This window comes from Petaurus breviceps, unplaced genomic scaffold, assembly GCF_028583685.1.
Source record: "Petaurus breviceps papuanus isolate PSGF00001 unplaced genomic scaffold, PetGlider_PUasm1.0 181, whole genome shotgun sequence".
Lineage (NCBI taxonomy): Eukaryota > Metazoa > Chordata > Mammalia > Diprotodontia > Petauridae > Petaurus > Petaurus breviceps.
In genome coordinates, this window is record NW_027185784.1 from 23,340,422 (window position 1) to 23,352,879 (window position 12,458).

At 33.9% G+C, this 12,458-nt stretch overlaps 1 protein-coding gene and 1 pseudogene across 5 annotated transcripts in view; both read left to right on the top strand.

Moving 5' to 3' along the window:
- The window catches only part of LUC7L2 (LUC7 like 2, pre-mRNA splicing factor), a 108,321-nt gene that overhangs the window by 51,856 nt on the left and 44,007 nt on the right, over positions 1 to 12,458 (top strand). For all 5 annotated transcript variants that reach the window (XM_069087334.1, XM_069087330.1, XM_069087329.1 and 2 more), the window contains 2 exons: positions 6,169 to 6,267; positions 9,178 to 9,288. In XM_069087334.1, the coding sequence (XP_068943435.1) occupies positions 6,169 to 6,267; positions 9,178 to 9,288 (210 nt within the window). The remainder of the gene's footprint in view (positions 1 to 6,168; positions 6,268 to 9,177; positions 9,289 to 12,458) is intronic.
- On the top strand, positions 7,386 to 7,995 carry LOC138160359 (ubiquitin-conjugating enzyme E2 D3 pseudogene; annotated as a pseudogene).

Here is a 12,458-nt window from a genome sequence, read left to right on the forward strand (position 1 = left end):
TTTTACTCAGGTCCTCTGATTTAAGAGTCAGTGCCCTTTTCATTATGTCTTACTGCCTTATCACTCAGCTTTCATGTTATCCTAGTGCCTTATCATTCAACTTTTATGTTATCCTCTCAGTTCATGTTACCACCATCCTAGCCCACATCCTTGCCTCTCCTTCCAGCTTTATTGCAATAGACTCCTGATTGATTTGCCTGCCTTTGTGCCCCTCTTCCTGAATCCATTTATTCTGTATAATATTGTTATATTAAACTTTTCAAATTATTACCACCATATCATTCCTATGTTCAAAAAAGCTTTAGTTTCCTTATAGTCTGTTCTTACATGCCTGTTTTGTAGGATTTTTCTGCAAACCTAGGCCTCTTTTATTTAATCTTCATAAAATATTTACAGAATAGTAGGCCTTTGATTTAGCCTCCCCACCATCCTCACAACATGCCATGTTCATCCTTCCCATTAGACCTTTACTTATGCTTTTCTTTCTATTTGAAATAAGCTTTTTCTTTTTACTTTACCTGTCCAGATCTTTGCATATTTCAAGATTGGTTCAAGTCTCATCTCTTCCATTAAATCTTCTGAGACAACTCCAGCCTATACTGTTTTCTCTAATGATTTATATATAAACATTTAAAGTTTCTACCACTCACTTTTGCATTTCATTATACATTGGCCTTTTGTTATTATTTTACTATTGGTAATTTAGTATAGTTATTTACTATTTTGAGAGTATTTTTGAAATCATCTTATCTCTAGTCAGTAGTGTGATTCATCAGCCAAGAAAGCAAATGTAATCTTAGTTGATTTAAAAGAAGCATAATGCTCAGGATTAGAGTATTGTATTGAGTTCTAAGAATCATATTTTAGAAGGGAAACTGGTAAGCTGAACAGTGACTAGAGGAAGTCATCCAGGATGGTGAAGGGCCCCTAGACCTTGCATTATGAAAATCAGTTATTGAAGGAACCATGAATATTTAGCCTAGAGAAGACTGAGGGGAAGATGGGGGGATGGGTAGACATGGAGGTGGGAATTGTATTTGTCTTCAAGTGTTTGAAAAGCTGTTATATCGATGAGACATTAAATTTGTTGTGCTTGGTACTAGAGAGCAAAACTTGGGCAAATGAATATATTTAAGCTTTGTGAAAGGAAAAGTACCTTAACAGCTGTCTGGAAGTAGAATGGGCTAATTCAGGATGTAGGTTCCCTCTTACTCAGAAGACTAGATGACCAACTTGTTGAGTATGTTTTAGAAGGGCTTCTTGTCAGGTAATGCTAGTTGGCCTCTGTGGTCACTTTCAACTCCAAGATTCTTGAATTCTGTAATATCATGCTAAGTGAAAAACATTGGTATTTTCCCCTCTTTGTAGCTGAAAAAGCGGAAGCTCAGAGGTTAAATGACTTGTATGAAAAGAATACTGAGTTTGAAATCAGGAAAGATCCCACATCTGATACTAGCTATGTGACCAATCTCACCTCAGTTTCCTCATCTGTAAAATGGTAATAATAATTCTATAGTACTTGCTTTGTAAAACTATGGGAGGATCAAATGAAATAATATATGTAAAGCATTTTATAAACCAGCTATAGAAATGTAAGCTATATAGCTAGTGATTGGTAGGACTAGAATCAGAACTGAAGTCAGATCTTGTATTTATATGTTACTTATGTCCTCAGTGAATGATAAATGCCTGCAATGAGGGACTATCTCTTGTACTTCATCATGGGTCCTGCCTAGATAAAACCACAATACTATTCATAGTATTTTGATAGATTGCATATTGATCTATATTCCTATAAAATTTGGGAGTTCTTATACTTCACTTCATTATCACTTTCTGAAGGATGTATCCTGTATATCCTGTGTACACTGGTTAATTTCCTAATACTCTTCTGTTCTCAGCAGTTATTCCCTTATCTTCAGAAATGTGAAGAGAGTTTAATATTGTGATTTAGCACTTGACAGCTGATTTACTGTAATTCCTGTTTTATCTAAACTTTCTTATCTAAACTTTATCTCTCCAGGGCCTAGCACAGTTCTCTACACACTGTAAGTGGTTAATAAATGTTTGTTGTTATTTTTTTGTAGTAATCTCATTTGCTTATTGTGACTTCATTTGCATAGTACATGGATTATCTGTGGTCTGGGATAATCATTGCTTGTATTTACCTGCTATTAGCCTAAATTCATTAATTCTAGAAGCATTTGTTGTACACCTACTTTGTGCAGAAAACTCTACTAGGTGCTGTGCAGGAGGCTCAAACAAAAGAAATGAAATCTTTTCCTCAAGGAGCTTAGAGTTCATTTGGGGGTGCTACATTCATAACATTAAAATGACAAAAACAACTGGAAGCAATATCTTCAAGTGTAAAATAGTAAAGGAGTACTAAAAGTTAAGTGAGATTAGTGAGGAAAGTCTGGTTTGGAAAGTAGTAAAAGATCTGAATTAATAGAATGAAGGGAAGAAGAAATTTAGAATTGACTTAAATAATTAACAAAGAATAAGGGTTAAAAATTTTACAGTTCTTAATTTAAGATATTTTAATTCCTATGTAGCAGTTTTTTCAACTTAGAACTATATAAATGTGTTTGAATTGAAAAGCCAATTTTTTAGGCAAGAAAAAACTTGTAGAAGGAATTAAATGTACAATAAACTACTTTTTACATTTTGAATTTGATTTCTTTTGCTGCCATCTAAAAGGAAAAGTAACTTTTGGTTAGAATTGCTCCCAATTTATTTGCAATTGTAATATTTTAATTTTATTTCATAAGTATATTTAAATAAGAGCCTAGCCTACTCAGCAGTTATATATAGCTTTTCAAATAATTTTCAATTTTAAAATTGAACATTAATTGTATCTAGAAAATACATCAAAAGTGGCAAAAACAAGTGGTATAGCATAGGTTTTACTGTTTTTAATTCAATATTGTATTATAAGGTTAACTTTAAACATATATAAAGTCAGCTAAACATGTTTGCAACTATTTACATTTCATAATATTTATTTCAACACATTAAATGTTGAAAACAATTTATTAGTTATTCCATATGTATCCCCTTCCATTTTTCTAGTTTATGCATTCACTTGTATCCTTGTGTATACATTTTCCTTTTAATAAAGTTGTTGATGATGATCTTCTGGTTCTTTATATTATTTTATGCATATCCATGTTTTTATTCCTCTTATTTAACTTACTGCTTTATAGTATGTAGTTACACTGATAAACCACAATTTGTAGTTCACCAGTTGTTGAACATTTAGGTTCCAGTTTTTCCTGATTAGTAGTAATAATGCTGTTAATAACTCTGAACAGATTCTCCCCCCCCATTTAATGATGGTTAATAATGGATTTATTGAGGTACAAGGAGAGTGATTATTCTGCCAAGCTGTCTTCCAAAAAGGTAACAACAATTTGCAATTCCACCAGCTTTTTATTAGAGTACTTCTTCTAAATCCTACCAGTCTTTTTTTTTTGCTTTTTGGAGGGTATCTGGGATTAAATGACTTGCTCAAGGTCACATGGCTAGTTTTTTTTGTGTGTGTTAAGTGTCTGAGGCCAAATTTGAACTCAAGTCCTCCTGACTGCAAGGCCAGTGCTCTATTCACTGTGCCACCTAGCCACCCCAATCCTACCAGTCTTAAGTTTTACCACTCAATTATTTTTTTGCAGTTTGATTGCAAAATAATACTTCAAAGTTCTCTTTAGTTTTTATTAGTGAAGTTGAACCCTTTTGAGAAATTAGTTATAATTTGTTTATCCTTTTGTAATTTATTTACATTTTAAAATATCCTTTAGAGACGTACTGCTGCCTTTGAGTATTTGTTCTAGTTTCACACAAAATATATTTACTTTTCATGAATCATGTTAGCTTTTAGTGATTACTAATTCTCCTTTCTACAAACAATATTTTAATGAGATCATAGTCTGCAGCCTATAAATGTATCTATCTTCTTACATCTTCAGATGTATGTGTCTTTTGTCTTTTCCACCCTCCATGGTCATCTAGTTTGGTATTATGGAAGGAGTATGAGATTTGAACCCAAAGGACATGGGTTGGAATTCTGACTCTGCTACATATTACTTTTGTAAGTTTGGGCAAATCTCTCACTTTTCTTGGCCTCAATTTCCTTATCTGTAAAATGAGGGAGTTGAATTATTTTATTTCAAGGGTCAGTTCCAGTTGATAAAATTTCCTCAGTGAGTTTTTTTTCCAATACCCTCTGTTATAATTCATTTAGTCATAGTGATTTGAATTCTTTAGGGCAACTGTGTAGTTATCATACCCTTCTTTCAAGTTTCACATCTCTCTAACCAGTTTTCTGTTCTTTTCCCACCAGAGATCTCATGCTTCTTGATAGAAATAAAACAGAAGTAAAATAATAGTGAAGTTGTTTCCTCTGCTCTGTGTATATGGTTCCTTGTTTTACGTTTCTATGTATGCGCCCAGCATAGACAGACAGTAATATCCTGTTCATCTCTTGAACATTGATTGACAACTTTAGTTTTTCTTCAACTTTAGCATTCCTAACACAGTTCTTAAAAGATGGTGCCAGCCATTTGTATTCATCCTGAGTCACCTGACTTTGGTTTCATCTTCATCTGTTATATTTGCTCCAAGTGTTTGCAAATCTGCTTTTTTTTCCTTTTATAAAAAAAAAAACTTAAATTTTTATGTAAGCAAATTAATAAAGTCATAGATTTAAGAGCTGTGAGGGACTTGAGAAGTTTTCATAGTGCAGCCTCCGTATATTTTACAGATAAGGTGACTGAAGCTTAAGGACAAAAAGTGACTTGGCCAAAGTTACACAGGGACAAAAGGAAGAGAAAGCATTTGAACACAGGTCCTCTGACCACACATTCTTTCCACTATAGTAATTTCTCCTATCTGTTTAATGATTTTATCTTCCCATTATAATTAAAAGAAGTACTTATTCTAATTTTCTCTTAAAGTTTTTTGGGTGGGGAGGGGGAGCACCCATTTCAAAGTATAGGTGACTCTTAAAGGAGATAAAATCCTGAAATCCTTCTGTGGTATTATTAATTTCCCCTCTGGCGGCTTTTCATAAAAGTGGCAAGGAGCTGGGAGAGGCATTTATTCTGGGAATTTAGTTCTTTTATCAGATTAATCAAATGATAAATTCCTACATATGCATAGATTAATACTGTTGTTCACATAGAAACTATCAAACTAAATTATTATTATTTTTTAAAGCAATTAGGGTTAAGTAACTTGGTCAAGGTTACATGGCCAGGTGTTTCTGGGTGGGTATTAACTGTCTGAGCCCGGATTCGATCCCCCAGGTCATCCTGACACTGGGGCCGGTGCTCTTACTCTCTGTGCTACCAGGCTGCCCCTGAGTTGTTTTCATAAAGCTAAACTATCGGAACTTTCTGAAAAGTAATTTTTTTGTAATGTTAGAGTTGATGCTTTTAAATTTCTTATTGGAATTGGGGGAAAGAAAGGAAGAAGGGAAGGTGATTATTGAAGTAGAAAGAAGGTATCTAATTAGTCTTTATTGAGTATTCACTATATATAGAACAATTTGAGTTAGGGTTAGGAAACAGACAATCCTATAAAAGCTAGTGTCCTCTGAATGTGTGTATGCAAACTCCTCTCATTTTTGGTGCCACCAGAGTTCTTAAGTTCAGTTATTCCATGGTTCTCGGTTTCTTTTCACCATTTATTTCTATTGCATATTTCCTGTTACAATTTTTTTTAAATTGTGCGTTTGATTTCTAAACAGGAAACCATTACCAAGCAACCAAAATTTCTGTCAGTCTCATTTAGGAGTAGTACTGCTACCTTCTTACATATTGTTATTAGTAAATACACATGGCTTATGAATATTATTGGAACTAGCTTAGCATGATATACTGAAACAGGTTCTGAGGCTCTTCAGATTGTTTAGCATAATGTGATAACAATTGCTATAATTTTGCTTTTCTTAAAAGTAGTAGAATGCTACCTTTGGGAGGAATTTCAAAAATTAATCTTTAGGTTTTCATAATATAAGGTCAGTTTTAAGAAGGCTGTTAAGGAATTATAGTATGAAAACAAAATGATGTTGAATGGATACATTTGTGCAGGAATTTTGCTTGATAGGGATTAAAATACATTTTATTTTATAGCTTTTACCATTACTTATTCAATATGTTTTTTTTTCAGAGGATGGATCTTGGAGAATGTCTGAAGGTCCATGACCTGGCATTAAGAGCGGATTATGAAATTGCATCCAAAGAACAAGACTTTTTCTTTGAGCTTGATGTATGTATTTTGCTTTTTCATGTTGACTCTTTTCGAGGAAATTAAAATAATGATCAAAACATATTGACTTTTTTCTTTTGGAATTAATGCCAGTGTGTTTTCTAAATAGAAAATAACTGGTATCAAGTTATTTAGAATTACTTTTGTAATTTGTTAGATTAAAACAAGTGTTAACTTTTTTTGTTTCATGGGCCTTTTTAACAGTCTGGTGAAGTGTATGGATCTCTTCTCAAAATATTTTTTTTAATTCATAAACTTAAACATATAGGATTATACAAGAAATTAATTACATTGAAGATCCTCAGAATTTTTTCCTATCTAAGTTCGTGTATCCTCCCCATTTTATCCATAGATCCCAGATTACGAACCCCTGGCTTAAAGTAAATTCTTATACTTTCTTCAGGACTTATTCCATAGCTATTTTAAGAACATTTTAAATCATGCAATTCATACATTCTTATGAAGTTCATGTGGGTTATCTCTTACTAAACAGATGTTAATTTGCTGAAGTTTAAATATTAAATAGTAAATTAGCAGCTAAATAGGAAAGTATAAATGTAATTAATGATTCCAGTTAACCCAAATTCAACATTAATATTTGTAAACATATATATGTGCTGGTATGCATATTTATATTATTATAAAAACAATGTTCTATTTTATATGAAAGCTAATAGAAGTGACAAATACCTTCCAACTGTGAGATTTTGAAGGTAGGATTTCTAAGGATTAGCACTTGAGTTTATTATAATTATTCAGAGCTTTTCTATAGCAAATTGGACAACATGATTTAGTGTATTATAATTTTCCTGTTTGTAGATTTAAGAACAGACAAAAATGCATCAACCTGTATTGGTTTCATCATGCTTATCATCACTGCAGTGGTAGCTTTTTATTTGGTTTTAGGGTGAGGGAATTTACTTTTTTCTTTTCTGGAGGTCCAAGAATTTTCTCACTTTGAAATTCTGATTTACATTTTTGATGCCAGGTAGAAGAAATAAAAAAAGGTATAGTATAACTTTTAAAATTTAGCCAGGGTCATGTGCGTTATCCCCATAGGGCCCGGAGGCACCAGCTGCTGCACAGGGTGGAGGCCGAGGCAGCAACTTGAGGAGGCCCTGGCTCTTCTGGGCTCGTGTTGGGCAGAGGCAGTGAGAGAAGAGACATTCCCTCCCCACAGCTCCTCCCCACCACCCAGGAAAATCAGAGTTTTTGACTGGACCTTTCTGTCTACTGAGAGAGGAGTCAGGCAGAAAGAAGCACATATTGTGGTGCTGAAACGGATTAATAAGGAACTTAGCGATTTAGCCTGTGATCCTCCCGCACAGTGTTCTGCAGGTCCAGTTGGGGATATATGTTTCATTGACAAGCCACAATTATGGGACCTAATGACAGCCCATATCAAGGCGGTGTATTCTTTTTGACAATTCATTTCACTACCAACTACTCCTTCAAACCACTTAAGGTTGCATTTACAACAAGAATTTATCATCCAAACATCAACAGTAATCACAGCACTTGTATTGATATTCTGAGATCACAGTGGTCTCCTGCTTTAACTATTTCTAAAGTTCTTTTATCCATTTGTTCGCTGCTTTGTGATCCAAACCCAGATGACCCCTTAGTGCCAGAGATTGCACAGATCTATAAAACAGAAACAAGTACCACAGCATGTCTCGAGAATGGCTTCAGAAGTATGCCATGGGATGCTCCTTAAAGTCAGAATAACCTGCATTATAACTGGAATAAACTTTAAATTATGGTTCAAAAAAATTAGCCAGAAGAGATTTCAAATATAGTTAGTCCCACTTTATGCACATTTCACTTTATTTAAATACCTTATATATGGCCACCTAGATAGATGTTCATAGAATATCCTTTTCTTCCCTTACCCTTCCATAATACAATCCTTGCTACTTGATCTCTTCTCCCTTCATTCCCAGTTTCACTTCCCATTTTTTTACTCCTGATAATTTAGAAATTTACAGTAACACAGCTGTTTTATAAATTGGAGATACTTGTTATTGTGTTATATATTACAGTAGTTGATTGGTCCTTAGATAGTATCATGACATACCACTACTTTAAAATGACCTGATTTATAAACTTAATCTTTATTTATTTTTAAGCAATTGGTTTTAAGTAACTTGCTCAAGGTTACATGGCCAGTTATTTTGTGTGGGTGCCAAGTATCTGAGGCTGGAACCAATCCCGGGTCTCCCTGTGCCAGGGCCAGTGCTCTTACTCACTGCGCCACCTGGCCACCCGTAAACTTAATCTTTATACTAGGGAATCACTCTTTATATACTTTCGCTGAATCAGTATTATAAAGAACAGCATTATGATAAATTTATACTGTATGATTAAAGCAGTTTTAAACTGAAAATGTCAAATGACTATAAGGGAAAAAACCTTCAAATGATTTTGTTTATGCTTTAATTTTTTTTAATCTGCTATTTGTGGATTTTTTTTTTGAAGTAAATAACTAGTTGGGAACCGGAAATGTTCTCTTAAAAGAATATGCTTCAGATTAAATGCTTGTATTTCAGATTAATTGTACTTTTGGCACATTATAAGTAGGGAAATTCAGTTGTCAAATGTAGACTAGCATCTCTTATTTTTTAAATTTTGTTATTACCAATGTAGAATTAATTTAGTTTAACAGTATATCTGATAACCATTCAGTTAATAATGTTATAAAAATTATCTTTTTTTAGTGATTGCTGTAATATTTTGAACATGCTTAGATAATTTGACTTCTTAATTGATTCTTGGTTATTTTTGAGTAGTTTGTTTTAAAGTATGTTTTTTTTGTTGTTGTTTGCTTGCTTAAAGAGTGATTGAAGTGTTATTTCTGGTGGAAAACATTTGCTCTTACTTGGAATAATCGCATTTTCATTTATGTCTTAGGCAATGGATCATCTGCAGTCATTCATCGCTGACTGTGATCGGAGAACAGAAATGGCAAAGAAAAGATTAGCAGAAACTCAGGAAGAGATTAGTGCTGAAGTGGCAGCTAAAGTAAGAATTTCAAAAGTTTTAAAGTCATAGCAGACAAATTTAGTTTTTTGTCTTTGACTTGTTCAAATCCATTAAAATACCATCAAGAGATATAGGGTAGCTATGATTGAAGACTGCAGTTGGCAAGTTTTAAGAAATGTCCTGAATATGAGTTAAAAACTCAGAATTGAAAAGTAAATAAACAAATTATTTTTTTTTTTAAAAAAGAAAGAAATGATGAGCTGGTTGATTTAGAAAAAACATGGAAAGACTTGGACCTATGAAGGAAGTTGTTAGGCACCTTCAGAGAAACACATGACAAGTGGAAATAAGCATAATGTGATTTTACATATTGTATGTGTAAGTATATATGTGTATGTTTATAGGTATCTATGTATATGTGTATGTGTTTATATATATATCCACACTTAATTGTAGCCTTCTTGGGGCGGGGGGGGCGGAAATAAAGTAAAAAGTGTGCAGTAGAGAACAGTGGAAAACCTACAAGGAAGCAAAGAAAGGCTAGACAGCTTGGAGGATAATGTGTAGGATTTATTATATAGGTTTTCTTAAAATAGAAATTTATAGCTTTAAATTGAATCCTATGTAAAATAAATAAATTCTTTTAAAAACAAAAAACTCAGAGTTGGTAGGTGGATGTTAACATTATTTTAGAAAGGAAAGGTTGGGGAGAATGTTTGAATGCATGAATTAATGAAAAATCACTGTTTTAAGGGCTAGGGACACAAATACTGAAGCAGAATAGTCTTTGCTTTCAAGGAGATTACAGCCCAATAGGAGGAAACAACAAATATAGAAGATGTTGGCTGTAACTTAGATGGAAAGGTCCATTGCTCCTTCCTTAGGATATAGCAGTAAAACAGATAGTAATGCATCTTCTTAAGAGTAATTTTTAATAATAAAACTTTATTTGTATCTGATATTGAACCATTTGATAGTGCTAAGTAGACTTTGGTGATGAGAATTTTGTTTACCAAGTCTTTAGGAGCTTTTTTGAATAAATCTCTATGTTACCACAAAAGCATCATCCTACTTTTATTTTTATTTATTTATCTTTTGCTTTTTGGAGCAGGGAAGGCAGGGCAATTGGGGTTAAGTGACTTGCCCAGTGTTATACAGCTAGTAAGTATTAAGTGTGTGAGGTCACATTTGAACTCAGGTCCTCCTGACATCAGGGCAGGTGCTCTATTCACTGCACCACCTAGCTGTCCCCATTCTACTTTCTTAATGTCCTTACTAGATGATTTCCTTGATGAATCATAATCCTGTTTTTTTAGATCTTCTTCTGTTTCCAATCTGTCCTTAAACCCCCATTAATCTTCTCAGAGTACAAGGTTACATCTAGCCAGATTGTTGTATTTTTTCCTATAACATTTGTAGTGTGAAATATAAGTTCCTAATCTAGCATTTAAGGCTCTACATGGTCTGGCTCAGGCTGTTTCATTTCACACTGCTCACTTCCACAAGCTCTTTTCACATATTCTATAGCTCCCGTTCTGCTAGGCTACTGTTTGATGTCACTCTACTTTTTTCACATCCATATTTGTATGCACTCGATTCTCAATGCCTCTGCTTTCCCTTTACATAGCTGCGATTTCCTTTGAGGCCCATCTACCTTTCGATGAAGCCTTATATGATTTTCTTCTGCCAAAAGCTATCTCTCTTTAATTTTCTTACAGCACTTTGTCAAGACCTCTCCTTTGCCCTTGTTATATTCTGTGTGGTGTCATACTCACTTGTACACATATTTCTTCCATATCCTCCCTATTAAATTATAATAACTACTTTGAGACTAAGGATTCTTTTTTTGTGTTGTTTTCCCGGCAACTAGCACAATGCCTTGTATCTTTTAGGTACTTTGTTGATGTTTGTTGAATAAAGTCTTCTTATGTCTTAGACAGGAACTTTACTGCACTTTAGGTATTGCTCTCTATATAAAATAGAGGTGTATGGAAATTCTAAAAGAAAGTTAACCATTTTTTCCAGACAATACGGAAATTCTAACTGAATTAATTGTCAGAATATGGGGAGGAGGAAATTTGGGGAAAAGAATGTCTTGATGTGATGAAATTTTCTGAAGGTATAAGTTTAGAGAGTATATAGTTTATATTCATATAGTGCTCTTAAGTTTTCTTTTGCTTTTTTTTTTTTTTTTTTTTGCTTTTTGGAGGGCAATTGGGGTTGTGACTTGTCCAAAGTCACACAGCTAGTAAGTGTGTCAAGTGTCTGAGGCCGGATTTGAACTCAGGTCCTCCTGACTCCAGGGCTGTATTCGCCCCGCTCTTAAATTTTCAAAGCACTTATTATGTATTATATGATTTTGTTTTTACAACTGTCTTTTGAGATAGATGCTGTTAATCCCCATTTCAGATAGGAAATCTAAGGCAGTTTTCTAACTTACCTATGGTCACACAGCTAATAAAAGAACTTATAATGTGTTTGGGAAAATAACATATACTCATAGAAGTAGATGCAAAGTGTAAGAGGGAAAAGTCAAATTTATTAGGGGTCAGTACTAGCAACTGGAGGAATCAGGAAAACTCCCAAGTTTGGAGGTGCCTTTTTTTTTTAATGCTTTATTAACTTCTGAATTACATCATTCGTTTCTGCCAGATTTTGAGTTACAAATTTTCTCCCCGTTTTTCCCCTACTCACCACCCCAAAATAGCAGTCCCACAGATATCCCCTCCTCCAATCTGCTCTCCCATATTTTCTCCCATACCCCTTTCCACTTTTCCTGTGGATCTCTATGCCTCAGTGCCTGTATATCTTATTTCCCAATTACATGTAAGATGGTATTAATAATAGTGTGTATACACACACACATATTTGAATATTTGATTTTAAAACTTTCAATTCCAGATTCATTCCCTTCCTTCTTTGTCACCCACCCTTACTGGGAAGATAAGCAGTTCAGTATCGGTTGTACATGTGTAGCTATGCAAAACATTTCCATAGCGGATATATTGTAAAAGACTGACTATATTTCCCTCCCTCCTATCCCACCTCCCACTTAATTCTATTCTCTACTTTGATCCTGTCCCTTTTTTTTTTTTTAAGCAATCGGGGTTAAGTAACTTGCTCAAGGTTACACGGCCAGTTATTTCTGGGTGTGGTGCTGAGTATCTGAGCCCGGATTTGATCCAGGTCATCCCAACACTGGAGCCGGT